Here is a 27,044-nt window from a genome sequence, read left to right as displayed (position 1 = left end):
TAAAAAAAAAAAAAGAAATGAACAATTAAAGGCATAAATAGTCGTCCACATGGCTCAGGGTGGTCTGAGGATCACCTGTGGACACCCCCGAGGTGGCCTGTGAGCCGCCAGGTGACAGCAAACGTTCCCTTTGCTGACTGTGCTCACGCGCCCCTCCTGGGCACCATTGGGGTGACATTGCGGTTCCCACGGGCAGGCCCTCTGGCTGGGAGCAGAGGGACCCGTTGCCTCCCAGGGCTTCCCGTGAAGATGTGACCTCATCTTGGCTGAAGACACAAAAGGAACGGAAGATTCCTCGTCAATCTAAAAGAAGGAAAGTAACTAGAAGCAAAGACCTGGCTTCTAATTCCACTGCCTCCCTTTCTCCCACCTGACATTAGGCAGGGCACCTGGCCTCTCTGGCCTCAGTTTCCCAGTCTCTAAAAGGGGATTACACCATGCTTGCCTCACAAGGGTTTTGTGAGGATCCAATGAAACAGCAGCTTTGCCTGCATCTTGCCTCCCCTCCTCTTGAATCATCTGTAAGAGGTGAGACATCAGGTGTTTGGTGCACTTAACATAGGGCTTTGGTGGAAGGTAAATTAGTAACGGTTTCAAATCATCATCTCATCCTGCTGTTAACAGCCTGAAAGGTCACACGCAGGTTGATTTGGGAACCTCCCACCCAGTGCTGCTACTTTCGGGGAGTTGGGACCACCTTAGATGCCTTCTGTGCTCCAGCCCATCCTGCCTTCCTGCCTTCCCCTCCACGGTTCCGCCTCCCAGACCTTTCCTGAGGGCAAGACTGCATCCCATCTCTGGGTCTTTACTGTCCCTCACACCCCTATCCTCTGCATCTCAAAAATATTTTAAGGGTGAGTTTACAGGCCACCTCCTCCAGGAAGCCCTCCGTGCTTCAACCAACAGATCTGGGTTCCTGTGCTGTCTCTGAGCCTCTCTTATGTATCAGTTTCAATGAGCTACTTATACCTGTTTCACCCACTGCACTAAGAGTTTCTTGAGAGTAGGGTGCACATCTTACCGTTCCCCACGCCCTAGGGGCCAGCACAGTAGGTCTCAATAAAGCTTTACCGAAAGAATGGCTGCAGGTCACAGTGTCTGAAGAGAGTATGTGTCTTTTCCCATCAGATACAAGCGATGAAAGGGACAGAGTGATATTTGTCCCTAGTAGTGCTTGTCCCACAAATCGCTTGTTAGCTTAGTGAGTAGGGATGATTTTTTTTTTTTTTTTGGCCAGGACACCAGCTTTGAGACAGATGTCCCCATCACTTGCTGGGCCAGACCTTTGTTTCTACACACATCAAGGAAGCACGTCAGCCTCATGACAGGTTGTCAGCAGCGGGGACGAGAAAAAGAAGCCCTGACACGTTTGTAGCCTATCACGTGTGGCAAGATGCCATTACACTACAAAGCACTAGGGCTCGGGTATCATATTTGGGCCTCGTGAAAACTCTGTGAGCTGGGCAGGGCCAGGCAGGATGCTTCCCCGTGTTTGTAAATGAAGAGGCTGAGGCATGATGGGATACCAGGTCTGGACTAGGGGTGGGTCTGGGTTTTCTGATATACTGACCCCACTGGGCCGTGCTGCTCCGTCACCTCTTATGTGAGCATTATCCTCACAAACGCTGGGCTAGAGAGGACAGGCAGGGCTGCTGACCCATTTCACAGATGAGAACCCTGAGGGTGTGAGGCGTGAAGCTCATCACAGCCTCGGCAAACAGAGGAGGAGTAAGCTGCAGGGAAGGCTGGTGGGGAGAGGAGCAGGAGGCCTGCCCTGCATCTCTGAGCGGCAACGTGCAGCCTCAGGGCTCTGGAAAGACGGGCGAGGGTCCCTACAGGAACTGGTTGTGTAGGGACCTCCAAGGTGAGAAGACAAGCATGGGCCGCAGCCAGGCCAGGCCAGGTGGGCAGTGGTGCCCGGGCCTTTCTCTCTCTAGCCTCTCCTGTGTAGCATCTCCTTTGAGGTCACAGAACTCAGCGAGGGAGGCAGGCCGGGGCGGTTCCCCCATTACAGACAGAAGACTGAGGCAGAGAGGCATGTTCCTGCCAGCACACCAGCCTTGGATGCCACCTGTAAAACTGGCAGCACCACCCAGAGCTCACAAGTCACCACCAACTCCCACAACCATACCCTTCATGAAAAGTGCAAAAGAGATTTTAAAAAAATTCTTTCTTTGGTTTTATACATATAAAAGGACAACATCTGCGGGTGGCTCAGCGGTCCTTATCCGTCAACTAGAGATGTGGTTACCTTCGTTCATCGGGTGACACGGGATTCTGGAAATGGCCGAGAGTGGGGCCCCCAGGCAGGCAGTGTGGAGAGTCTGTGCCCCTCTCCTTCTCCACGCTCCTTCCAGCTGCCTCTGGGAGCTAGGGACCTGGTTTCACCTGGAGGAGGTGGAGGGGCGCTCAACTGGGGTACGTGCAGGACGCAGGGCCTCTGCGTGGCTCTGCATGGAGGGCAGCGGACTGCTGGGCCCAGGGTGGCAGGTGCCGTGCAGGCCAGCTCAGCCCACCTGGCGGTACTGAAGGTGAGTCGGGAAACTGGAGGGCATCAGGCTCCTGAATGTGTCCAGACCCCCTGCGGCACTAGGCCTCATCTGGCCCAGGAGGCCTAGAGTCAGAGACTCTGGGTTGGAAGGAACCATGAAGGTCTTCAAAACCACCCCTTCCCCCATTTGATGCCCTCCCTGCAGCATAGCCCCCTGGTTTTGCTTGTTCACCTCCAGTGCTGGGGAACTCGGTCCAGGCTGGGACAGATTGAATTCACACTGGCACCCTGTCACTTCCACGCCCTGGTCCTGGTTCTGATCCCAAGCAGGACGAGAGCAAGCTCACTCTCCATGGCGGCCTGCAGAGGTCTTCCCATCCCTGGAGCTTCTTTGCTGAGGTCCCACATCTCCAGCTCCCCATCCACACCCCAGACTGGTCCCCACACCCTCCCCATCTTGGCCGGAGTCCATCTCAACATTCAGGGCCGGGTGGCTCTCAGGGCTCCAGTGCTGCATGGTCAGTGCAGGGGGATCAGTCCTGCACCACCTCCTTTGGGACCCTCTACCCTTGTGGGCCCAGTCCAAGGTCCTGCCACGCTAAGCTGATAGCTAGCCACGGTCAATCTGTCAGCTCGGCTCACATCATGCCAGCCCCGGCCCATCATTGTGCCTTGGGATCTTGGGCACCAAGGGCAGGACCTCAGTCATCTTGCTGAACCCCCGTCTGAGCGGGTGCTCCCTCGGGACCCGGGTGCGGCTTGCTCGGCCCCTCCTGCCCTAAGCGTTTGTCTCCACGATGCACTTGAGGAACATGGTGTCGTCCTTCACGTAGGCATGCTTGGGTGACTGCAGCTTGTTGAGGGGGAAGAAGAGCGGGCAGCCGCTGGCCACATTGGTTTCGCTCTGGGGCCGCTGGAAGGATGCTGAGTTCAGGTCGGGCCGGAAGGCGTCGATGGCGTGCTCACGGTTGTTCTGGTCGAGCAGCATGAAAGTGACCTGCGGGGCAGGGGCCGGTGGGAGGTCAGGGGCCGGGTCTGTGCCTGTCACCCGTGCAGCCCCTCTAACCCTGAGCTCACACTGATCAGGAGTCAAAGAAACACGTAAGGACCACACGTGGCGTACAGTAAGAGCCCGGAAACGGAAGCACCTGGTACTGTGAGCAGGCTTCAGGGGTGTCCTATGATTAGACCTCAGGTGTTCTAACAGGAAGGGGGGATTCAGATGCCACTGTCAATTGTGGTTGGCTGTTGGGGGCTAAAGGTGGGACTAAGCCCCGACAAGGAGGCTGGACTCCATAACCCAAGATGTCCCTTCCTGCACTGAGATGTCTGTCTGATCCTTCAAACACAGCTGGACCCTCCCAGGCAAGAGCAGACAGGCCTTCCACTGAGCGGAGGGCAATCAACACCCTGAAACATGAACCCAGCTTCTGGTCTGTACAGGGGCCCTGCGTGCCTCCGAGAAGCCAATGATCTGAAAGTGACACACAGCCTCCTCCCCGACACTCGTCACTGAAATGCCCATCGCCCACTGCAGCAGTTCTCAAACTTGGCTGCACTTTAGAATTCCCTGGGAAGGTTTGAAAATTCCCGATGCTCAGGCTTCACCATCTATGGTAGTGAGACCCAGTCATTAGTATTTTGAAAATCCCCCCAGCACATATGGGAACCACTGACCTACTGACTCATACCCAGACCACTGTGGCACTACCGCTCCCACCCCACCTGCTTGCCCTTATCTTCCTCCACCCCAGCTGAGGTGTGGAGTCCACACCCTCCCCTTCCCTCCCCCACTCCCTTGCTGCTGCCGTTCACCTGCGGGGAATCCCTGCCACACTCCCACCTCCGGCCGCCCATTTAAGCATTTTTAACAAACTTTATTTTTTAGGGCAATTTTAGGTGCACAGCAAAACTGAATGGAAAACACAGAGATTTCCGAGTACGGTATCCCCACACGACCTCCTACACTGTCAACTTCCCCACCAAAGCGGTACATTTGCTACAGTTGATGAACCTATGTTGACGCATCTTATTCACCCAAAGTCCCTAGTTTAAGGTTCATTCTTAGCATTGTACATTCTATGGGTTTGGACAAATGTATAAGGACGTGAATCTTATCATTATAATATCATTAAGAGTATTTACAATGCCCTAAAAATCCTCTGCGTTCCACCTATTCATCTCTCCTCCCCTCCATGAAATCCTGGCAACCACTGATCTTTTTACTATCTCCACAGTTTTGCCTTTTCCAGAATGTCATATAATTGGAATCATACAGTATGTAGCTTTTTCAGATGGGCTTCTTTCACTCAGTAATATGCATTTAAGTTTCCTCCATATCTTTTCATGGCTTGGTAGCTTATTTCTTTACAGCACTGAATAATATTCCATTGTCTAGATCTACCAGAGTTTATTTATCCATTCACCTACTGAAGGACATCTTGGCTGCTTCCAAGTTTTGGCGATTATGAATAAAGTTGCTGTAAATATCTGTCTGCAGGGGTTTTGTGTGGACGTAAGTTTTCAACGCATTTGGGTAAATACCAAGGAGTGTGATTTCTGGGTCACATGATAAGAGCATGTTTAATTTTGTAAGAAACCACCAAACTATCTTCCAAAGTGGCTTTGCCATTTTATAGTCCCACCAGCAGCGAGTGAGAGTTCCTGTTGCACCACATCCTTGCCAACACTGGGTGTTGTCAGCGTTTGGGATTTCGGCCATTCTAAAAGGTGTGCAGCGGCATCTGCCGCCTCCTTCCCTTTTTCTAAGAATGCTGTCAGTTCAGGCTAGCCCCACAGGACCTCCTCCAAGAAGTCTTCCTTATTCACCCACCACGTGAACTTCATCTCTACGTGTCTTTCAGGGTCGCTGGTCCAAACATTTTAGCCCCTAGACTCAGAGTGCAGCAAAGAGCCTTGGCTACTAGATGTGAACTCAGGCTCTTGTTTTATAAGAGGGGAAACTGACAGCACGGAGGGCAAAGGATCTGCCGAGGTCACACAGGCAAGTTCATGGCTAACTCAGGACCAGGAGCCAGGTTTCCTCCACCCCAGCCCCACTGTCCCCCAGGCCCATACCTTGTTCCGGAAAGGCCACGGCAGCAGAGCGTCATACTCCCCTCTCATGATCACGATGAAGAGGGACAGGTGGGTCCTCTTTCCCGTCCCGTCCCCATTCAGGTAGAGCCGCAGGCACAACTTGTATCCGTACTTGGCAGTGTAGAAAGCTGAAATGAGGAAGACAGAGTCAGCGCCGAGGCAGCTGGAGAGTGCTGGACTTTGCAGATGAGGAAACTGGGACTGGCAGTTAGGCATGCCTAAGTCATGGCTCAAAACTACAAAATCGGGACTTCCCTGGTGGCGCGGTGGTTAAGAATCTGCCTGCCAATGCAGGGCACACGGGTTTGAGCCCTGGTCCGGGAAGACCCCACATGCCACGGAGCAACTAAGCTCGTGCGCCACAACTACTGAGCCTGCGCTCTAAAGCCCGCAAGCCACAACTACTGGGCCCATGCACCACAACTACTGAAGCCTGCGTGCCTACAGCCCATGTTCCGCAACAAGAGAAGCCACTGCAATGAAAAGCCCGCGCACCGCAACGAAGACCCAATGCAGCCAAAAAACAAAAAAACAAAAAAAAATGAAATCTGGGGATGGAGCTCAGCGTTCTTCTCTGTTATAGAGCATCAAATCTTGGAGATCATCTGGCCTGGTGGCTGTCAAAGGCCATCAGAATCACAGATTGCCCCTGGAGCTTCTGACTCAGTAGTGCTGGGGTGAGGACTGAGAATTGGCATTTCTAACGGGGGATAGAGATGCTGCTGGCCCTGGGATCACACTTCTGATTTAACCAACCTGCATTTTGTAGTCGGGAACCCAAGCCCAGCAAGGGGAAGTGGCTGGCCACAGTGTCACAGTGTACTGCGGGCAGAGACAGAATTAGGGGCCGGGCCTCCTACCTCCCAACACGGACTTCTTTCTGCTGCCCTAGGCCAAGCGGTTGGGGTCTCCAGGAGGCTGGGAGAGAGTGGGGTGGCTCACGGTTCTGCCGGCCACCGCTGGCAAAGGCCCCCGGGATGAATCATCCCCTGGTGATTAGGCACAGGGGCCTGTGGGCTCTCTCCCTGGGCAGGTGAAAGAGCCATCTGAGTGTGGGTTCCAGTAGCCGTCACCATGAGGGCCCTTCTGGGAGGGGCTGAGCTGGGACAGGGTGTGGAGGGCATGCAGGAAGGAGTGGAGGAGGGACAGGCTGACAGTCTGACTCATCTGTGCCCCTTGTGTTTTGGCAGAACAGGAAGCCAGAGACACTGCTTGCTTTTTCCCTCTTTGGAAAGAAGCCAGGACAAAAAAGCTTACGTGTAGGAGACGAGGCCACCCCCTGAAGGGGCTGTCCCTGTTCCTGAGCAAAGGGGGCTGGCTTCGGGACCCAGCCTGCTCTGTGGTGTGGGGCAAACTCCCATGCCCCTCTTAATCCCAGCACTGTTGACCTTGGGTGTGTCAGAGGAGCAGATGGCCAGGAAAGGCATGAGGCTGGAGCAGATGTGAGTGGTGGTTAAAACTGCCATGGGCAGAAATCCTCCTTAACGACCCACCCGTTTACTTAGATGCACAAGAGTGAGGCCAGGGGAAAAGCACACAGGTCTGAGCACAAATATACACATTGTTACATAAACAGGTATCAGTTAATTAAGAGAAACATCAACAGAGTAACTGCCTACTTTATGCAAGACACTGTGCCAGGCCGAGGGGCCCCAGAAACGACTCAGAACTGCCCCAGTTTACACAATACTCAATCACGTGCTCCCCACCGTGGTACACAGAGAGTTCTCCACTTGTTCTCCATTGGAGTTCTCCATTTCAGGTCTCTGAGGGCGGGGCCCCATGGTATTTACCTGTGAAAGTCACCCTGGGCTTCCCTCGCATCTACACAAACTTTGGTTCACAGCGCACTCTCTTTCACAATCCATATCCACACAACGTAGATCATTTTATTCCTAGTTGCAGACCGTGACGGATGTCCAGGGAGGTATGCCTCGTGCAAACAGCCCCTGCTCCACGCGGCTGAGCGGGGAGGGGCCTACTACCTCCGCGGGCCTGGTAGGGCCAGGGGCCTGAGTGGACACTGGCCTAACTGGATGCAGCCCGCCTGTCAGAGCGGAACACCCCCCCACACCCCCCCGCCCGCCTCCCCCAGCTGGCATCTGTGCCCCCGGGGAGGCCTTACCTGGGGAGAAGAGGCTGACGGTCCTGCCGCAGGCTGACTCATGGCACCGCCTGGTGACACTGGTGACCTTCCATAGGAAGGTGCCGTCGTAGGAGGCCTCTTCCATGAGGCGGAAGCTCTGCTCCAGCTTGCCCAGGGCCTGGTCTTTCTGGGCCAAGGTCTGCTGCAGCTCCACCACCTGGGGCGGGGAAGCCCATTCAGCCAGGGGCACCAGACCCAGCTTGGCGGTGGGATGGGGATGGCGGGATGTAGAGACAGAGCTGCCCCCGAATTTGCTTTCCTTGCCTCCCTCAGCCATGTGCATCTGCCTTTGTACATGCCGTCCCTCCTGCCTGGGATTCCTTTCCCTTCCTTCTCCACTGGCCAACTCCTGTTCGTCCGTCAGGAATCTGGCTCATAGAGTTCTTCCTCTGCGAAACACTTAACCACTGCCCTAGCTCAGCTGGTTTCTCTCTTTCATCTTCGATCTCATAGAGGCTTTACAACCATCTGAGATATATTTTTCTGCCCTTCCAACAGGATAGATGGTCTTCCCTATCAACGGCTGGGCCCATGCTCATTTTATCTGTGTCCATGCCTTGCACAGTGCCTGGCATGTAACAGTAGAGCCAGGAAATTCGTTAATGAACTGAAGACACAGTCACTGCCCTCGGGGAGGCCATCACCTTCCAACTGGGGCAAGAGTTACATAAATAAATCCTTTACTTCGCCACTCAAACCCAGTGCCTGGCTCTTCTGGTAGGTTCCTCCACTGACATTTGAAAGAATACAAATTTATTCTTGGGTGTACTCAGGTAGGGAAGTCAGGAATGGAAGTGAGTGTCCTTAAAGAAAATTGAATCCCTAATTTTATGGATGGGAAAGTTGCAGTCCTGTGACTTGCTCAGACCTATACAGCAAGTTAATGGTGGAACTAAAATCCAGGCCTAACTCAACATGAGACGGTGAGGTAATGTTGCTGCCCCCACCAAAAAGCAACATTAACATTGTGACTGGTTATATTAAGGAAAGTATAAGCTCTGGAACAAAGGAGGGGACAGTCTGGCGCAACCAAGAACTGTCAGATACGTGGATTATCTGGTGGTTTGGGACCACCACTCTGAGTGTGTGGAATCCTTTAGAGGCTGAGCCAGAACATATGAGGACAGCATGAAACAATGTGCTCTGATGAAGGGGTGAAGGCACTGGGGGTGTTTAGCCTAAAGAAGGAAACACTCAGGATATTATTACTGACTGCTCATCTCTGAAGGGCTTCCATGGGGGCTAGAAGTCAGATGTTTTGGGGGCCCCGAGGGGCAGGGAAGACATAGGAGGCTGATTTTAGTTAAGTATGAGGGAGAACTTTCTAGCGGTGCAAAATGTCCAGCTGTGGAATGAGATGCTTGCGGTGGGAATAGCCTATTGCAGAAGGAAAGGAAGCAATGGATGGGGGAGTTTGACCTTGACTATAACTTCTGACTCAGTCCTCTTCCTAGAAGGTTTTGGGATGCAGGAGAGACATTTTTGAAGGAGGAGTGAGTGGTCTGCGCAGGGAGAATGCTTAGGAGGAAGGCTGGTCCTCTGCTCTGGAGACAAGATGGGGCGGGGCGAGGGGCGGCGCCCTGAGCTGCCTTGAGGGTAAACGTGCCTCCCATGCTCACCCTCTGTTCCAAGCTCAGGATGTGCTCACGGTCCAGCTGGCTCTGGTGGATGGAGGCGGCCAGGGCAAGGTGGGAGGCCTCCACCTCCTTGTTGAGGACGGCGACGATGTTCTCGAACACGCACAGCTTCCCCTCCAGCTCCGTCAGGAGCTTCTCCTTCATGAAGTGCTGCAGGGCCAGCTCCTCCTGGCTCTCGGAGCAGGGGGCCCGGTAGCAGTCCACCTCTAGGTCCCCAGCTGCCTCCACAGCCCCCTGCAGCTGCAGGTCTGACAGATTCCGCTCCAGGGCCATGGGCCCAGACCCCAGGCCAGAGCCCAGCTGGGCCTTCCACTGTTTCATGAACCCTAACAGCAGGTTCAGGTGGGTGGCCTGGGAGGTGACCTCATGCTCCTGCATGAACTTTGGGCCCCCCTGCCAAGAGAGTGGGGCTGATCAGTGAAAAGAGAGGGGGAGGGAGGACCAGGGAGCAGTGGAGAGTCCTGCCACCAAAGGTTGCCAAGGGAAGTCATATCCATTCACCCGGCCAAGGGAAGTGTACAGCAAGAGGGATTCAGAGAAGGACCCTGGCATCAGACATACCCATGGTGAGCTCTGTCCATCCCAGCCTCCAGAGCAACAATTCTGCCATGCCCTTGAGCGCAGTGGTGATTCAGGACCATGGAGAGAGGCAAAGGGGCTTTTGGGGGTGCGGGCGGTGGTCATTTTTGTGATGCTACAATGCTCAGGTGAGACATTAAGAACTTCCCTGAGTACGAAGATGATTTACCAGTGATTTTGTTGCTTGGGAAAGTCATGTAAGGTACATCCAGAGGCGTAGCTTGATGTTGTGGGAAAATCCCGGAGGGGCTGAGTGGGAAGGTCTGAGACTGTAGTGTACAGATCTCCTCTCTCACACTCAGATGCTTACCTTGAAGGAGCAGCCAACACCTGCAAAGGGACACCCAACTCCAGCCTCAGCCACCTCGGGGTGATCCTGGAAATAAGAATCATGTCACTGGATGTTATGGGGCTCCCAGTGGCACTGGGGCTCTCTGCAAAGCACCAGCATCCACCAGGCATGAGCTGGGCTGGGCCACAAAACTTTGCACATGCTGTTTCTTCTGCTTCAGCCCTCCCGTAACCCTCCTTCAAAACAAGAGCAGGGCCCCTGCTGTGATCCTGGGAAGCGCTGCCAGCTCTCCTGATGGGACATGTTCCACTCAACCCTGTAATCATCATTTACTCTTTGGTTGCCTCCACTGGTCTGGGGGCTCTGTGAGGGCCCCTAACAAGCAACTTGACAATACTGTTAACCTATGTATAAGTCTGAGGAGTTTACAAAATGCTTTCATAGTCATAATTCTTCCTAGGGCCCCTAACAACACTTGGGGATAGCAGGGTAGGTTTTTTGTTCCCATTTGATTGATGAAGAAACTGAAGCTCACAGAGGGGCAGGGATTTACTCAAGGAGGAACAGCTAGGAAGCAGCACAGCTCCAGGGCTCTTCCCACCCCATATCTCTATCTCTTATCAAGAGTAAGCCCAGGAGTGACTGGGAGAACATTTTTTCCAAAACATAGACCTGGAAAGGGCTTATATCCAGAATATATAAAGAACTCTTACAATTCAATAAGACAAACAACCTAATACAAAATGGGTAAAACACTGAACAGATACTTCACAAAATGAGATATACAAATGACAAGTCTATGTAAAGGTGTTCAACATCACCAGTCATCAGAAAAATGCAAATTGTAACGAAATGCCACTGTCCACTCACTAAATGGCTAAAATTTACAAAGAACGATAATATCGAGCTTTGGTGAGGATGTGGAAGAACTGAAACACTCATAGGTTGCTAGGGGGAATGCAAAATGGTACAACCGCTTTGGGAAAATCTATGGAAGTATCTCATAAAGTTAAATCATACTTACAAAGTAACTTACTTACAGACCGTGCTTATCAAGTTATCAGACAACCCACATATTCCACTCCTAGGAATTTACCCAAGAGAAAGTGAAAATATGTCCGAGTGTATGTAAATGTTCACGGCAGCTTTACTCATAATAGGCCCACACTGGCAGCAATCCAAGTATCCATCAACTGGTGGATGGATGAACAAAGTGTGGTATATCCATACTCCAGGACACTACTCAGCGGTCAGATGGACTAAATTACAAATATGTGCAATAACATGGAGGGACCTCAAAACATGCTAAATGAAAAGAGTCAAGGACTACATACTAGGATTCTATTCTTACAAGATTCTAGAAAAGGCAAAACTATAGTGACAGAAAATAGACCAGTGGCTTCCTGGGCTGCAGCTGGGGGAGACTGACTAAACAAGGAAACAAGGAAGCTTTTTCTGGTGCAGAAACATTCACCCTCCTGACTGCAGATCATACGACTGTATACATTTCCCAGCATTCATCAATCTGTACACTTAAAATGAGTGAATTTTATTACATGTAAATAATATCTTGATTTTCCAAGAGCTTTGTTGTTGTTTTTAAGAATAACCTCATGGGGTGATGTGAAGGGAGATTTGGATGAAAGGAGGGGAGGACAGAGGTCTTTTGGGCTGGGCAAATACAAAGCCACACTAGTTATTATTCTCTAAAAGTAAAATGAGTGAGAGCTGTGGGCTTAATGAGTACAGTTGGTTTGGGACACAGAGCAGAGCCCCGCAAAAGGCCACCCCCCACTTTGCCCCATTGCCCCGGGCTTCAAGCACAAGTTGTTCCCAACAAAGAATAGGAAACAGATGTTTTACTGGGGAGGGGTGGGTAGCCTTGTCAGGGAGACTTTCCAATGGCTTTGGAAAGTGCCCTGTGATGCAGCCTCTCCCAGCAGGTAGCTTCCCGACATGAGGGAAAGATGGAGGGCCTGAGGCCAGTGAGGAACCTGGCGAATGCACGAGGGGTCATCTCTCAGGCCCTGAAACTCCCTACAAGCCCATGATTCGAATCCTCTGCAGTTCTAAGGGTATATGCTTGATGTGAGAGTCGGAGGGAGGTTAAAAGGTGAAAGTGATAAAACTAACGGTGGGAGTCCAGCATCGCCCACAGGTGGAGGGGCACATGTTCCTTTGGCAGCTGAGCCCTGTGGTGTTGTGTCTGTGCAATGAAAGCCGATGCAGGCTGGCAAGTGCTACATGGGTGGAGCGGGCCTCCTTATTACCATGTACAATGGGAGTGGGCTGGGACCAGCCTCTCATGTCTGGCAGAGGAGGGGCAGGGGGTAACTTGAGAGGCCGCTGGTGGCCAGCCAGGCTGCCCAGAGTCCCACCATCAGTCACTCAGTCTCTCATTCCTTGGGGTGCTTTCCAGGGTTAAGGGGGTGGGCTCTGGAGCCAGCCTGTCGGGGTGCAAAGCACATCTCTGTCACTTCACACACTAGCTGTGTGGCCCTGGGAGAGTTATTAACTTCTCCATGTCTCAGTTTCCCAGTCTGCAAAATGAGGATAATAACAGAACTCCCCTTATAGAGTTACGGTGAGGATTAAATGCCATAATACATGTAAATTCTGACATGAGTGACCTATTGTGCTATAACAAAATACCACAAACTTATTGGCTTAAAACAACTCCCATTGACACTTCCCTGGTGGCACAGTGGTTAAGACTCTGAGCTTCCAACGCAGGGAGCCTGGGCTCGATCCCTCGCCAGGGAACTAGATCCCACATGCATGCCGCAACTAAGGAGCCCATCCATGTGCTGCAACTAAGGAGCCAGCGAGCCACAACTAAGGAACCAGTGAGCCTCAACTAAGACCTGGTGCAACCAAATAAATAAACAAACAACAACAAAAAAAACCAACCCACATTTTTTTTTTTAATTCCCCAATTTTTTTTTTAAAATTAATTAATTAATTTATTTTTGTCTGTGTTGGGTCTTCGTTTCTGTGCGAGGGCTTTCTCTAGTTGTGGCGAGCGGGGGCCACTCTTCATCGCGGTGCGCGGGCCTCTCACTATCGCGGCCCCTCCCGTTGCGGGGCACAGGCTCCAGACGCGCAGGCTCAGTAGTTGTGGCTCACGGGCCCGGTTGCTCCGCGGCACGTGGGATCCTCCCAGACCAGGGCTCGAACCCGTGTCCCCTGCATTGGCAGGCAGACTCTCAACCACTGCGCCACCAGGGAAGCCCCCACATTTTTTGGGTTGGCCAAAAAGTTCGTTCTGGTTTTTCATGTTATGGAAAAAACCCGAACGAACTTTTTGGCCAGCCCAATATTATCTTACAGACCTGGAGATCAGAAGTCCTAACCTCAAGTGAGCAGGATCGTGCCCCTTCTGGAGGCCCAAGGTGAGCACCTGTTTTCTGGTTTTTCCAGCTTCTGGAGGCCGCCCGCATTCCTTGGCTCAGGGTCCCTCCCTCCACATTAAAAGCTAGCAGCAGAGCATCTTCCAATCTCGCTCTGATTCTGATTCTCTTGTCTCCCTCTTTTGAGGACCCTTGTGATAACAATAGGCTCACCAAATAAGCCAGGGTCATCTCCCCATCACAAGATCCTTAATTTAATCACACCTTCAAAGTCCCTTTTGCCATTGTTATGGGCTGAGTAGTGTCTCCCCACCCCAAATTCATATGGGGAAGTCCTAGCCCCCATGAACATGACTGTATTTGGAGACAGAGTCTTTAAAGAGGTAATTAAGTTAAAATGAGGTCATTAGGGTGAGCCCTACTCCAATATGACTGGTGTCCTTATAAGAAGAGAAAATTAGGACACAGACATCCAGAGGGAAGATGATGGGAAGATGCTGGGAGAAGAGGGCATCCACAAGCCAAGGAGAGAGGCCTCAGAAGAAACCAACTCTGTCTAGAACTTCTTGCCTCCAGAACTGTGAGAAAACAAATTTCTGTTGTTCACACCACCCAGTCTGTGGTACTTTGTTACGGCAGCCCGAGCAGACTAATAGAGCCATGTGAGGGAACATATTCACAGGTTCCGGGGATTAACACGTGGACATCTTTGGGGAGCATCATTGTGCCTGACGCGGTGCTCAATAAATGTTACCCATGATTAGTAGTAGTAGTACTATTATTAGCAAAATTATTCCTATGGATTAAGCACTGCCCTTGGGACATCTTTTTCCTTTTGCTAATGGCTGTCACATACATGCATCTCATTTAATCCTCACATCTCAAAACTCTTAATAACTAATTCTGTAAAACCCTATTTTCCCATTAGATTTCCTTGGGGGTGGCTAGAGGTAAGGAACATCCCTAAATACATTTGTATTTATACAGGACCAAAGCATTTTTGCAGGTTACCTCATAGGATCCTTACAATAATCCTTTGAGGCAGGCAGGGGGGGATTAGTTTCACCTTAATACAGGGTGGGAAACCTGGGCGAGCAGCTTGCTCCACGTCACACCAAGCTTGCACATGTGAGAAGCCGACTGAATCCGGGTCTTCTGTCCCCCAGTTACGAGCCCCTCCGGGCTTGCTGCTCTCTCCACACCTGCGGGAGCACGGCCCCATCGTATCTCCCAGGGCCACGAGGAGGAGGTCGGGGCTTTGAGGTTCTGCCTCTCTCATGTAGGTGAGGAAGCTGAAGCTCAGAGATGGCCGGTGACTTGCAGGATGCAAGTTTGGGGCAAAGCTGTGGTAGAGGCCAGGGGCCTGGAATCTACGTCCAGGGTCCTTCCTCCCCACCAGGAGTCCTCACCTTGACTAAAGGGTAGCCTCATCTGAAGTCCAGGGACCGAGCGGACTGGAGAGGGAAGGGGCTGGGGTCACAGAGGAAGAACGGGGCATCTGTCCTGAGCCAAGCCTGTGCCTGTCTGGTGCCACAGGAGGCCCCTGTGTGAGTGGTCTCATTGCTTGCAAACTGCTAAAAATAAAATTCGCAGTGGAATTTCCTCTGAGGAGGAAACAGAGAAAACAAAATCCCAGCCCTGAGGGAACACTTGTCCTTCTGTCCACGTCTGAGAAGTCTGGGGGTGTGTGGTGTTCCCAGCTTCCCTGCTTACCCAGGCCCTTTGTGACGGGGTCAGCAGAGAGCTCCATCAAAGGGCCCCCACTTGGGGACCTGGGGGCCTCCGAGAATGTGAGTGTCAAGAGGGTGCCGGGAGCATGAGAGCTGCCTCCGTGAAGCTACTGCACAGAGCGGAGGGTCTGCAATGTGCCAGGCACTTCCCACGCTGCTATGCTGGGCACTGAGGCTGGCCAAGGTCTTGGATGCCTAGAGGGGCTGTTTTTGCTTGGGTCTCAGCTAGTGCTGAGGGAGAGGCACTCTACAGTGACAGGGTGGACTTGGTCTGCTCGCCACTTCCTGCCCTCCTCTGTACCTGAGTCAGTTTCCTTTCTGGCAACCTCTGCTTGGGTCAACTGCCACCTCCTCCAGGAAGTCCTGCCTGATTCCCCTAGTTGAAAGTAGTCTTGCCCATTCCTGTTTCCACAGCATTTGGTGGATTCCAGCACTTAAGGCTGACTGTGTATTTAAACCTGTGTAAAACATTTGGGGGTGATCCACCCTCTGGAGGCAGCAGAGAGAAGATGTCAGCAGCCTAAGGGGCAAGGGTGGGAGCCTGGCTCTGCCCCCCCTTTGCTGTATGACTGGTGCAGGCACACCTCTTCACTGAACCTCGATATATTACCCACTGGTGAAATAGGGGTATCACCACTGCCCATGACACAGGATGTCACAGGATCGATAAGGTTACAGATGCAATTGTCAAGCTCAGAAGTGTAAGGGGGTTCATTTCCAGGCATTGCATTTCAAAGGACACAGATATGCACAGAGGCTGAGGACAGACTCAAGAGGGATGTGGTCAGCGTCCTTCCACAGACTCAGGACCGCCTCAGGGGACAGGAGGCTGACTGACTTGCTTTTTGTGGCCCCAAGGGAGACAGACTTCAGCTCAGTACAAACAAAGAGGAAAATGGTACAATAGTTCCCCATGGTGGAAGTGGTGGTTTCATGCAGTAGTGAGCTCCCCGTCACTGGAAGGACACAAAGCCACTTGGCAGGAATCCAGTACAGAACGGAAATTGGACTAGACAGCTTGACCTCCTATCATTTTCTGATTCTAGAATAATTTAAGGCACTCTTGTAAGCCACTGGCAGCAGATGCCAGCTTGCTTTTGACCTTCCTGGGTGACCTCAGAGGGAAGAGAGTGAGAGAAACAATCCCATTCATAGGGTCTCAGGCAGACAGAAATGACTGCTATTTCCCAGCCACCGGGTCATCCCCTACTTCATTGTCACTTCTGTAGGAAGGTCATTCTAGGCAAGAACCAAGACTCTAACCAGATCAACAGTAATCCTTTAATATCTGCTTCTTACATGAGCTAATCAGTCTATAGGGCTTTGAGCACTTCTTAGAGAGACATTAATCTAATGAAGTCAGAGGAGGAGGACAAACTGATAAGCAGATGGCATGGAAAGTGTTGCAAGAATGGGCACCTCGGGGCTTAGCTCAGCTGGTCTCCGGCCCGGCCTGTCCACCCCACCTTCACTTCCCAGGTTTCCCCAGATGCACAAACTGCAGAATCACCACGTATGCAAAGTGTTGATTTATAATCAGCTGCTTTCCTTTGGTCAAAAGTCCCCCCAAAGTTCCCATTGGGTCAGAAGCTGGAGGAGTCCCTGGTCTTTCCACTTGTGGCTTTGTGCAGGTGTCAGACCACTGGCTCACCCCACCCCCCCAGCTTTCCACTGGGGGTGTACCCTTCTCCCACTCTGTAGCCTGTTCCAATGCCTGTAATTCCATCATTAGGGTCACTTCATTTGGTTTAAGGCAGAAAGTTTCAAACTGTGCTCTGCAGGGCCCTAGGAATCCCCAGTGTCTCTGAGGGGCTGGGACAGGAGAAGGAAGTGGGGTAACCAAAAGGACAGGGTTCCAGGCTCCCCTTTAATCAGAACGCTTCTACTTTCATCTGATTTCACATTAACAAAGATGAAAAAATTAAGACTACTGGGTTGAGAGATATTAAAATATCTCATCTTTATGTTATCTAAGATTTGTACAATGAATCTGTATTCATTTTGTTAAGAGGCAAGAATAAAACAAGTCAAAACAATAGTCCTGATGCCTTCGGGCAGGCAGGTGCCTTAGAAAGCATCTAGCCCATGTCCTCTCTTTCGAGGGTGGAGTACAAAGATGCTCAAATAGGGAGGCTTGGAAAGTTATCCCATGGGTGTTAATCCTATTAGCTCTTAACCACATTGTAGAGTATAAAGTTCTGGGGAAATGCACTAGATCCTTACTATTATTCCTTTGAGGACCTGAGGGGGGAGAGGGTTGCTGACAAGAAGACAGGAAAGCCCTCAAAACCAGCTCTGGTGGGAGAGGAAGTTCCTCCAACTCTCCGCAGGAGAGGGGCCAGAGCGGAGAAGGGGTAAGGAGGCGTGGAGACCTGCCTGCCTCTGGTTCCACAGCGGGAGGGAGAGGCGCCCTGCCAGCCACCGACTGGCAATGGGACGTTGCAGGTGCTGGAAAGACCCTGCACAGTCACCCTAGCATCTGCATTTTCCAGGTGGAGACAGGGGAGTCATCTCAGCCATGCACTGAATTATAGAGCCATCCTCAGACACCAGGCTCCTGACCCCTGGGCCATGGTTCGGGCAAGGGTGGAGCTTTGGTTGAAAGGAGCCGGTGCCTCACAGTGTGGACAGTGCTGGTGGCCGAGCTGGCGAGACCCTGGTCACGAGGGAGCTTTGCAATGAGACGCCCCTGTGGGTGTCGGGGCCCATGTGTAAGAGGGGGTTAGGTTTACGGCAGGGATTCTTAAAGCTTTGGAGTCACAGACCAATACCAGTTCGTTTGCTTTTTAAATTAGGAGAGTAACATAAAGATTGCCATTTAAAAATTTTACTAAGCAAAGGCTTTACCCCGAGTTCTATCAGCTATCACGATCATTTCCTTTATACAAAGACATGAATAGGAAGGGCATCATCTCAGAGTAAAGGTTGACTCTATGAATGGAAAGAATTTAGTTTTATAAGAAAAACTCATGACAATTTCCTTATTTTGTTTTAATCATTTTTGTCATGAACTGGTGGGAATGGACCGGTGCTGGTCAACATGTGGGAACCTCTGGGCTGGACAGATTACCTGCAAGGGTCCTTCTCCAGCTCAGAAGGGCTAGGGTTCTAAACTGATGCCTGAGGGTATCTCTTTGGCCCCTCACACTACCAAAGTTGCATCTTATTCCTGGAAGCACGGTTTGGCAGAGCCGGAGAAGTGAGATGAGGATGGCCTGTCCCTGTCTGAGGGCAAACAGGGCCAGAAAGAACTGCCTAGGTCAAGAGTTGGCAAACTTTTTCTGTCAAGAGCCAGGTAGTGAATATTTGGGGCTGTGAGGCCTCTGTTGCAACTATTCACCTCTGCTGTTTCAGGACAGAAGCAGCTACAGGGACTTCCGGTAGCACAGTGGATAAAACTCCGCGCTCCCAATGCAGCAGGCCCAGGTTTGATACCTGGCCAGGGAACGAGATCCCACATGCATGCCGCGACTAAGAGTTCGCATGCCACAACTCAGGAGCCTGCCTGCCGCAACTAAGACCCGGCACAACCAAATAAATAAAAATAAATAAATATTAAAAATAAAAAAGCAGCCACACACAAGACATATATACATGAGTGAGTTGTGGCTGTGAACCAATATAACTTTATTTAGGGACCTGTAAGTTTGAATTCCTTATAATTTTCATGTGTCACAAAATCTCATTCTCCTTTCAATTTTTAGAAACCTCTTAAGTGTAAAAACCATTCTTTGCTCGTAAGCTGTACAAACAGGCGGCAGGCTGAGTTGGGCCCGCAGGCTGTGGTGTGTTGACCCCTGTCTAGATGCTGTTCTCACCCTGAGTCTGTCATAGGTTGGCCAGGTGGCTTGGGGTAAGTCGCTTCCCCACCGTGAATGTCAGTCTCCTCACTGCTGACAAAATGAATTCAGTCTAGACTCAGACAAGGAAGGAGCCACCTGGCAGGGACTAGGTGGGCAGATGCCTACTTGGCCTCCTCCCCTGCCAACGGAGACAACTGACAGTCTTTCCTGGCAGTGCCAACTTACCTGCTCCTGAGACAGAAGGCTTCCTGGCCTTTCGGATGGTGTGTCATCCCCTTTGCATTTGGGACAGATGCGATCCTCACCATTCCTGGGGACACATGAACAAATGCCACTGAGTGAGGCATTCACGACTCCATGGCACCAACCTCCGTCCCCAGAGCTCCAAAAGCCTAGGCCTTGCCCAGTGTGGCAGCTGATACCAATGAGCATGCAGCTCCACAATCCCAGACCCACCATTCCCAAACCAATGTTTTCCTGTAGTTTGCAGTGAGCTTCTCTGGCAGCCAAACCTGATCTGAAGTGACTAGAGGCTATTAAAGCCCCTACTTATCCCACTTAGTGTGAATATTTATGTTTGCAGAAATATTCATTGCTTGATTATAAGGTGCATCCCCAATCCCCGCTGGAAGAATTACACAGTAATGCACTGACTTGCTTTCCTAAAATCTGAAAAACTTCTGCATTCCAAAATACATCTGACCCCAGGGGTTCAGATAAAGGATTGTGGATGTGCAGCTATATTAGTTCTTCTCAGCTTCCTCTATTTTATTTTGGTCTCTTATTTTTAGTAATTACAGATGACCATGGCCTCTCAGAATAAGAAGGGGCCTCCGAGAACACCTAGCCTGAGGTTCTCAACCAGGAGTGGGTACCAGACTCTGAATGGGGTGACACATGGGCCTATGTGCTTTAACAAAGCTCCCAAGTGATCTGATCCTCAGTGAGAGCCACTGGTCAGGCCCATTTTACAGGAAGGAGAACGAGGCCTCAGAGGACGTATGGATCAACCAAGGTAGAGTGAGGCACGGGCAGAGCTGGGCAGAGCTCTTCAGGCCTCAGGCCTGGATCCCTCTCCCGCCTCTGCCAGGTTTTGGAAGAACAGCAAAGGAAGCCAAGAGACCCATTGCAAAAGCCTGAGATGAAGCCAGGATGGTAAAACCAGTCAAGCTTTGCTCCTCCCCGCCACCTGCCCTTTTCACCACCACCTCTCCCCTCCTTCTCTCAGCCTCCTCCTTTGTGAAAGCGTTGGAACTCCTCAAGCTTGCCTGAGAAGTTTCCCACCTTCTTAAACTGTAAAGTCCCAAAGGTCATGCTGGGGGTGCACGGCAGTTTAAGAACACATTTGCCAGGAAACTGACCTGGGCAAACTGACCTCATCTGTCCATTAGGCCTCATTGTCCTCATTTGTAAAATAGGGTAATAATAGTATCCACCTTTCCAAGGCTCTTCTGAAGACACAAGGAAAGAGTGCTTGGCACACAGTTGGTACATAATAGCTGCTTAAGGTGGGATACTGATGATCATATTGATGTCACACCTCTCTGAGTTATTTATATTTTAAATATAAATATACACATATTTTAATATATAATATACAATGTAAACTATATACGTATATTTATACACATGCAAAATGTGTGCATTATATATAGATATTTATATGCAAATATATACATATTTTATATATACATACATAAATATATAATACGTGAATATACTAGATATTTTTGTCCCCTTTAAAAGCATTCCCAGCAAACAGTCTGAGGTGATGGGTGATATTGTGGAAGAAGATATATTTGTACAGCAGTTTGTCATTTACCAGGGAGTTTATATTCATTATTACAAGAATTTTTTGGAATGTTATTGACTGGGCCTTGTAACAAACCTGGGAGGTAGAAAATCACTTTACAGGCATTTTACAGACAAGGAGGCTGAGTCTTCGAGACATCAAGCAATTTGCACAGGCCACACAGTAAGTAGCCCAGCTGGACCCAGAGGCTCTCCCCCCGACCCCGGATGGCCTTCTGCTAAGGGAGCTGACGTCTTTCTGTGACTACTTCTCCTTCTACCAACAGTCAGACGGGGCAATATCCGGGACCGCGAGGAACAGGTGTGGAAGCTGAGGCCAGAGAGATGAAGTCACCTGCCCAAAACCACGGTTCCTCTCACCCTTGCCTCCCGTGAGGGGTCCCTCCCTGGCACCTCCTTCCCACCCGCCTCTTCTCCTCCGACCCCTCACCTCACGTTCTCAGAGAGACAGACGGCGCAGCAGAGGGGCCTGGGCTCTGGTGGGTCCTGGCAGACGGTGGGGGGGCACCCAAAGGGGAACTCGTTCTCATCGGGGGCCGGGCGGGGGCTGCTGGCCGAGCCAGAGGCCATCTCGGGGTCCCAGGCTGGCTGGTGGGGGGGCCCTGTTCAAGCTCCTCTGTGGAGGGGACCAGCTCCGTGGAGTCTGTGCTGGGAGAAGAGGTGAGTTCTGGCCGGGCCACCCTCTCTGATGAGCAGGAGTCTGATGATTTTATCTTCTCGCTGGCTTGTGTGGTTCAACGTCACAGCTGAGTCACAGCAGGGATGAGACAGGAATTACCCTTTGTGGTGAAAAAAATCCCCTGGATGGTGACTGCAGGCTCTAGGAGTGTCCAGTCATTCTTTTGAGCAAGAGGGAGGGGAGAGCAAGTCAGAGAGAAAAAAGAACCGTGTCACGGACTTTCAGGAACCACAGTTAGAGTTTCCCCTGTCGGAGGACCTCAGGCTGCCACTGGCTTCCTCCACTTCCTCCCCAGGGGACAGGGGCAGAGAGAGCCCCAGTCGGTGACTTGTCTATGTTCCCTGGAACCTCCGAGCAGCCTAGGATCCTCGGTGTGGGTGTTCAGTGCCCCAGTGGAAATCCCCAGGGTTCTGGAGTCAGGTCCAAAAATGCAAGTTCCATGCATATTAGCTCTGCCCTGTCCAGAGTATCTTAGGTAAAAGTCACTTTTGCACGGCGGGCCTCAGTTACCCCATCTGTAAAAAAAAAAAAAAAAAAAAAGGAATTGCAACAGGATTATCTCCAAGCCTTCTCTGGGGCCTAACATTCTGGGACCCCATGGCCAAGGCCAGCAGGAAGGCTTCTGATGGCCCAGCCCTGCCCGTGGCGTTCTTCGTCAGTATGTGTGACACCTGGCCCTCCCCTCCTTTGAAGTCCGAGGCCTCAGGACCATGGACTGCTCCGGGCCCTACCTCCACGGCCCCACTCAGGAAGTCATAGGTGGCCACAGACTCGGATCAGGCGCCACCACTTCCTGGCCCTGAGGAGAACAAATGTCTAAATAAATACAAGGTCACGAGGAGTTGGTCTCAGCAGCCAAGTGGGACGCAGATCCATGGTTGTGTGGGAAGCATGGCTCCTGGCACATCTACCATGCCCCAGGCAACATTTTCCTTCTTATTCCTTAGAGCAACCTGTTAGGAATTCCGCAGGCATGTGCAGGCACAGAGGAGCAAGATGCCTGGTCCAAAGTCACACAGCACCTGGTGGTACAGCACGATGACCACCAGATCTGTGGGACTCTAAGCTCTGTGTTCTTCCTCCCATTCAAGAGGGGCAAAAACAAGCCAGCTTGGTGGAGCCTACAGAGCCCAGGATGGAGGTCAGAGCTTCTAGCCTTTGTTTTCTCACCTATCAAATGGAAAAGATGATCCCTCCACATCTTTCTATTCTGCTGGGTTGCTACTAGGGGTTTTGCAAACTTTCATAGCAGTTTCAAATCACAGGCTTTGAGGTCTGACAGATCTGAGTTGGGATCCTGAGTCCATCACTTACTAGTTGTGGGTCCTGGGACAAGGTCAGTAACTTCTCTGCGCCTCAGTTTCTGCATCTGCAAAATGGGATTAATATTAATACCTACTTCACCTGACTTGTAATAACTAAATGAGATCATGGGTGAAAGCATGGCATGGTGCACGGCCCAAGTGAAGTGCTCGAAAAGCTTTGATATTGATGATGGCCACAGCCCTTCCAGCTCCTCAAGGTCACGAAGAAAGATTAAAATGGTAAGTTATGTTTATATAGTGTTTTCACATCCATCAACTTTAGTTGAGCCTCACAAGTGGGCAAGGCAGGTCAGACATTGTCCTCTGACCCTAGTAAATTCAACTGTCCACCTTCCCGGGAGCAATGCTGAGTCTGCCAGGGGTTGCTGGCAAAGAGGGCATGGCACCCTACCCTACTGCTGCAGTGGAAATCAGGACCTCCACCCCAACCCGGGCCAGCCCTGGCCTGGCCCTCTCAGCAAACGACCTTGAGGCCTACTTCAGAGAAAGACTATCAGAAAGCCACTCACTTAACCACATACCCCAAACCTGCAAACTTCCCTGCATCCCCACCTGCTCCCTCCTTCCCTTGGTTTGGCACAGGAACCCAAGATTTCTCTCTCCATCCAAGTTCTTGGGTCCCTTTCTCTCTGCTCCCTTTTCTCTCCACTCTGTCTTCAATGCCTCCCAGCTCCTTCCTATCGCATCAAGATATGTGCAAGCTGCTCTAATAATTAAAAGTGAAAAGTAACAGGTACTTTTAGTGCTGTGTTAAGTGCTTTTACAGGCACCATCTCATCTAATCTTCACGTGAACCCTATGAGGCAGGTATTGTCATCTTCATCCCCATTTTACGGAAAAGGGAACTGAGGCACCAAGAGGTTCAGTGACATGCCCAAGGACTCCCCGATAGTGAGTGGGGACTCGGGAGCCCTGAGCCTGTGTTCTAACCACACATGGTGCTTTAAAACGCCCTTTACCCTCATTCCACATTCCTCTCCAGCATCTACACCTTCTCACTTTAACATAACTTCTAGAAAATACTGTCTACACGGTTGCTCCGCTTCCTCACTCCAATCTCCATGGAACCATCTCCCCAAGGTTCTCAAGGTCGAGGTTGCCAAATGCCCGGGGCTTGTCCCAGTTTCTATCCAACCAGCCCTGTGGCCAGCACCTGACACGCCTCTTGGCGCCTCCTTTCCAGTTCCCTTTCTTGCTGTGGCTTCCTGCACCCCTTCCGTGCTCCCCCCCGCCCCCACTTCTGTGGCTGCTCCTCCTTGTGTCTCCTTGACCCCCTTCTCTTCCACTCTGAACCGCCATCAGCCCCATCTCCGAGGCCCGAAGACGCGGAGTCTCTGCGCTGCACACCCGCATCTCCCCAGCCTTCCACTTGTCCTTCGGGGCGCACCTGGACCAGACCCCACTTTCCCTGGGAGTCCCGGTGGGCCGCCCCAGAATGAGGTTGGGCTCCCAGCTTTGCGATCCCACCGCGTCCCGCAGCCGGAGAACAATGCCCCCCCGCCCGGCTCAGTGATGCCGGATGACCTGTCCGTGTCCCCCAGCCCCGTTCGTGCGCCCCCCGCGGGCTGGTGACGGCCGTCTCGCCACCGCCACATCTCCGGATGCGTGCGCAGCGATGGGAGCAGAGCGGCGCCCGTGACTATTCAAGGATGAGCCACCGCAGGGCTGCCCCGGGCGCCCGCAGGAAGGGCGGGGGCAGCGAGGCCGGGGCAGGGCTCTGCAGCCGGGATTCCAGGTCCCGGAGGCGCGCGGGGGGGGCCCGCACTTGGGCAGCCCCCGCCCCAGAGAGCGGGAGCCGGGCTGTCCCAGGCGGGGAGCGCTGGGGCGGCGGCCGGGAGCCTCCGCAGTCCCGGGGCGGGTGGGGGCGGGGTGCAGTGCAACCAACCTTGGCGCCGCCGCCGCCGCCGCCGCCTCCCAGCGGCCCGGCGGGAGCTTCCGGTGGCGCGAGGACTCGGCCCAGGCGGCGGAAACCGGGGAGGGCAGGCCCGGGGCCCGGTGCCGGTTCCTGCAGCGGGAGCCGCCTTCCGAGGCGGCCTCGGGGGCGGGGCGAGCGCTCCCCGGATGGGGAAACTAGGCCCGGGGCGGCATCCGCGGCGTCGCAGGCTCTGTTTTTCCACTGAAGACTGACCTTCCGTTCTCCTTCTCCCAGCGCGAGTTCCTGGCACGTGTGTGGGACTCAAAGTATTCGCAGACTAAACGAACACGGACCTGGGACTTGAACCCCCATCCTGTCCCCTGCCTGCCTGCAATCCCGCGTGGGGTGGGGCGAGCAGCAGCAAAACCCGAGTCTTAGCCCTCTTAGATTCCTGCAGAGATCCTAGCACAGTGTCAGGCTCGTCCAAGCTTATTGGGTTGGAGCAATCAGCGAAGAGACGTACAGAGGGGTTCTGAAGGCACGGCGCTTCCACAAAACTGGGTGTTTTCAGGAACCGTTTCTGGTTTTGTCTAAACACACACACAACCACTTATTCCCTATGAATTTTGTGCATATCAATCGAAATAGTTATGGTACTTAGTGTTGGGATAGAATTTTTGTCTAAAAGGTACGAACAACCTTTATTTTTGAGAATTTGATAAAGGCTCCTTCTCCATCAAGACCTAACAACTGCAAGACTGTTAGCTGAGGAAGGAGCGAGCCTGCCTACTTTGTTGGTTTTGTTTCCTTTTTGTCGCTCAGAGGCACCCATTACATTCTCTATGTATTAGGGTCCCATTTTTTGTCTTGACACCAACTGGAGTTGGGAACTGTGTTTTACTCCTTTGGTTTTGTTTGTTTTTAACCTGGGATGTATTTAAGCCTCTCACTCACCTGGGGCAGAACTCCCAGCTTCTGCCTGAGGAGCTGATGCTGCAGGACAAACCCCTCCTGGAGAAAGGAGGGCCTCGGTCCTACCTGGAGGGGAGGCGCCTGCCTGCAGACAAGCAGAGGGTCTCAGGGGCCTCCAAGACGGGCAATCTGTGGGACACTGACCAGAGGTGGCCTCTGTGGTCACGTTCAATTCTAAGAGAAAAGGATTTAGAGCTTTGAGTCTCTGATTTAAAAATTCATTGATTCTCAGTGCAGTGGGACCTCTAAAAGCCCTTCTCTGCTCCCACCTCTCTCCCACCCACCCCCTTCCTCTCTGCCCCAGGCCAGTGTAAGTGAGCAGGCAACCTGACTTTACTGTCTTCATGTGCCACATCCTGTTTTCAGATTAATGAGCTCATTTGGTGGAAATTTACCAAGGGAAATAGTTTAATTTTGGAAAGTACCAAAAACTTATCTGTAGTCACTCGACTTATTTTTGGGGGCTCTTGAAATAGAGGGGGCATCACCAGAGGACCTCTGAGCACTCAGCCAGCGGCAAGCCTGCAGAAATTGAAAGCGGAGCCCAGTGAGGCTTAACCTGACTCAGAAAGGAACCGAAACCCTTTGGAGACCACTCATCTCTACCCAGTAGAAAAAAAAAAATTTTTTCCCAAAAATAAGTTTAAGAAGAAAAGTAGTCCATCTGGCTAAGGCCTAAAATCTGGTGGTATGAACCTGGGGCCATGATTGGGGAACAAGAAAGCACACACAGGGAAGTAGGGAATGTTTGAGCCGCAGCGGTCCCACTCACATCCATAACCTGCTCTGCTTGTTCTACGAAGCACCAAAAGGTATCCATTCTCCAGTTTTGCCCCAATCCTTCAGCTGTCAGGCTCTTGATGTTGAAGTTGCCTGCTAGCCTTGTAGCCTTTTGAGCTTGTGGCTCCTGCAAGGAACTAAGGACAGAGTGGCTAGGAGGACTATGGAAAATTAAAGTTTGGTGAGCCATTCTGCATTGAAGATGGTAGAGCACGTGTGACAAGCCCCGTGAGTGTCTGACCACCTCCTGGCCTGCCCTGTTTCCTAGAGGAGAGATTTTTCATCCCTTCTAAGATGCAATGGTGAAAACTGACAAGGCGCTGACAGTTCAGTACTGGAATGAAAGGAATTGTGTCTTCCTTCTCTGCCCCCATCTGAAATCCATAGTGATATTTTGGAGGACATATTTATATTTTGGAATGAGCACTGGACTAGGAGTCAGGATACTTGTGTTCTTTTTTTCCTCCCTGCCACTAAAGTATTTGGGGGGGGGG

The 27,044-nt window shown here is 51.8% G+C and overlaps 1 protein-coding gene across 5 annotated transcripts; it reads right to left on the bottom strand.

Moving 5' to 3' along the window:
* On the bottom strand, positions 1–25,171 carry TRAF1 (TNF receptor associated factor 1). 5 transcript variants are annotated; one of them, XM_068552861.1, is made up of 9 exons: positions 24,829–25,171; positions 22,933–22,987; positions 21,370–22,133; positions 19,353–19,437; positions 10,263–10,328; positions 9,356–9,766; positions 7,716–7,893; positions 5,570–5,718; positions 1–3,488 (listed from the first exon to the last, which is right to left on the bottom strand). In XM_068552861.1, exons 3-9 carry the CDS (start codon positions 21,507–21,509, stop codon positions 3,270–3,272), a joined length of 1,248 nt encoding a protein of 415 aa, XP_068408962.1. In that variant the 5' UTR covers positions 21,510–22,133; positions 22,933–22,987; positions 24,829–25,171; the 3' UTR covers positions 1–3,269. The 5 variants fall into 5 exon arrangements, with proteins under 5 accessions (XP_068408962.1, XP_068408963.1, XP_068408964.1 ...); XM_068552862.1 differs by lacking the exon at positions 24,829–25,171 and adding an exon at positions 24,468–24,780; XM_068552863.1 differs by lacking the exon at positions 24,829–25,171 and adding an exon at positions 24,331–24,409.
* Between the last annotated feature and the right edge of the window lie 1,873 nt (positions 25,172–27,044).

This window comes from Eschrichtius robustus, chromosome 10 (assembly GCF_028021215.1).
Source record: "Eschrichtius robustus isolate mEscRob2 chromosome 10, mEscRob2.pri, whole genome shotgun sequence".
NCBI lineage: Eukaryota > Metazoa > Chordata > Mammalia > Artiodactyla > Eschrichtiidae > Eschrichtius > Eschrichtius robustus.
The sequence above is the reverse complement of the archived record's forward strand: the minus strand, read 5'-3'. Positions and strand labels throughout refer to the sequence as shown.

Bases quoted from the DNA above. Each gene is read 5' to 3' on its own strand.
- TRAF1 (XM_068552861.1), bottom strand. From the start codon at position 21,509: ATGGCCTCTGGCTCGGCCAGCAGCCCCCGCCCGGCCCCCGATGAGAAC. The intron at 10,329-19,352 runs GTAAGTTGGCAC...TCTTATTTCCAG, and splicing joins GCCTTCTGTCTCAGGAGCAG to GATCACCCCGAGGTGGCTGA. The intron at 5,719-7,715 runs GTAAGGCCTCCC...TCCTCATTTCAG, and splicing joins CGTCAGCCTCTTCTCCCCAG to CTTTCTACACTGCCAAGTAC.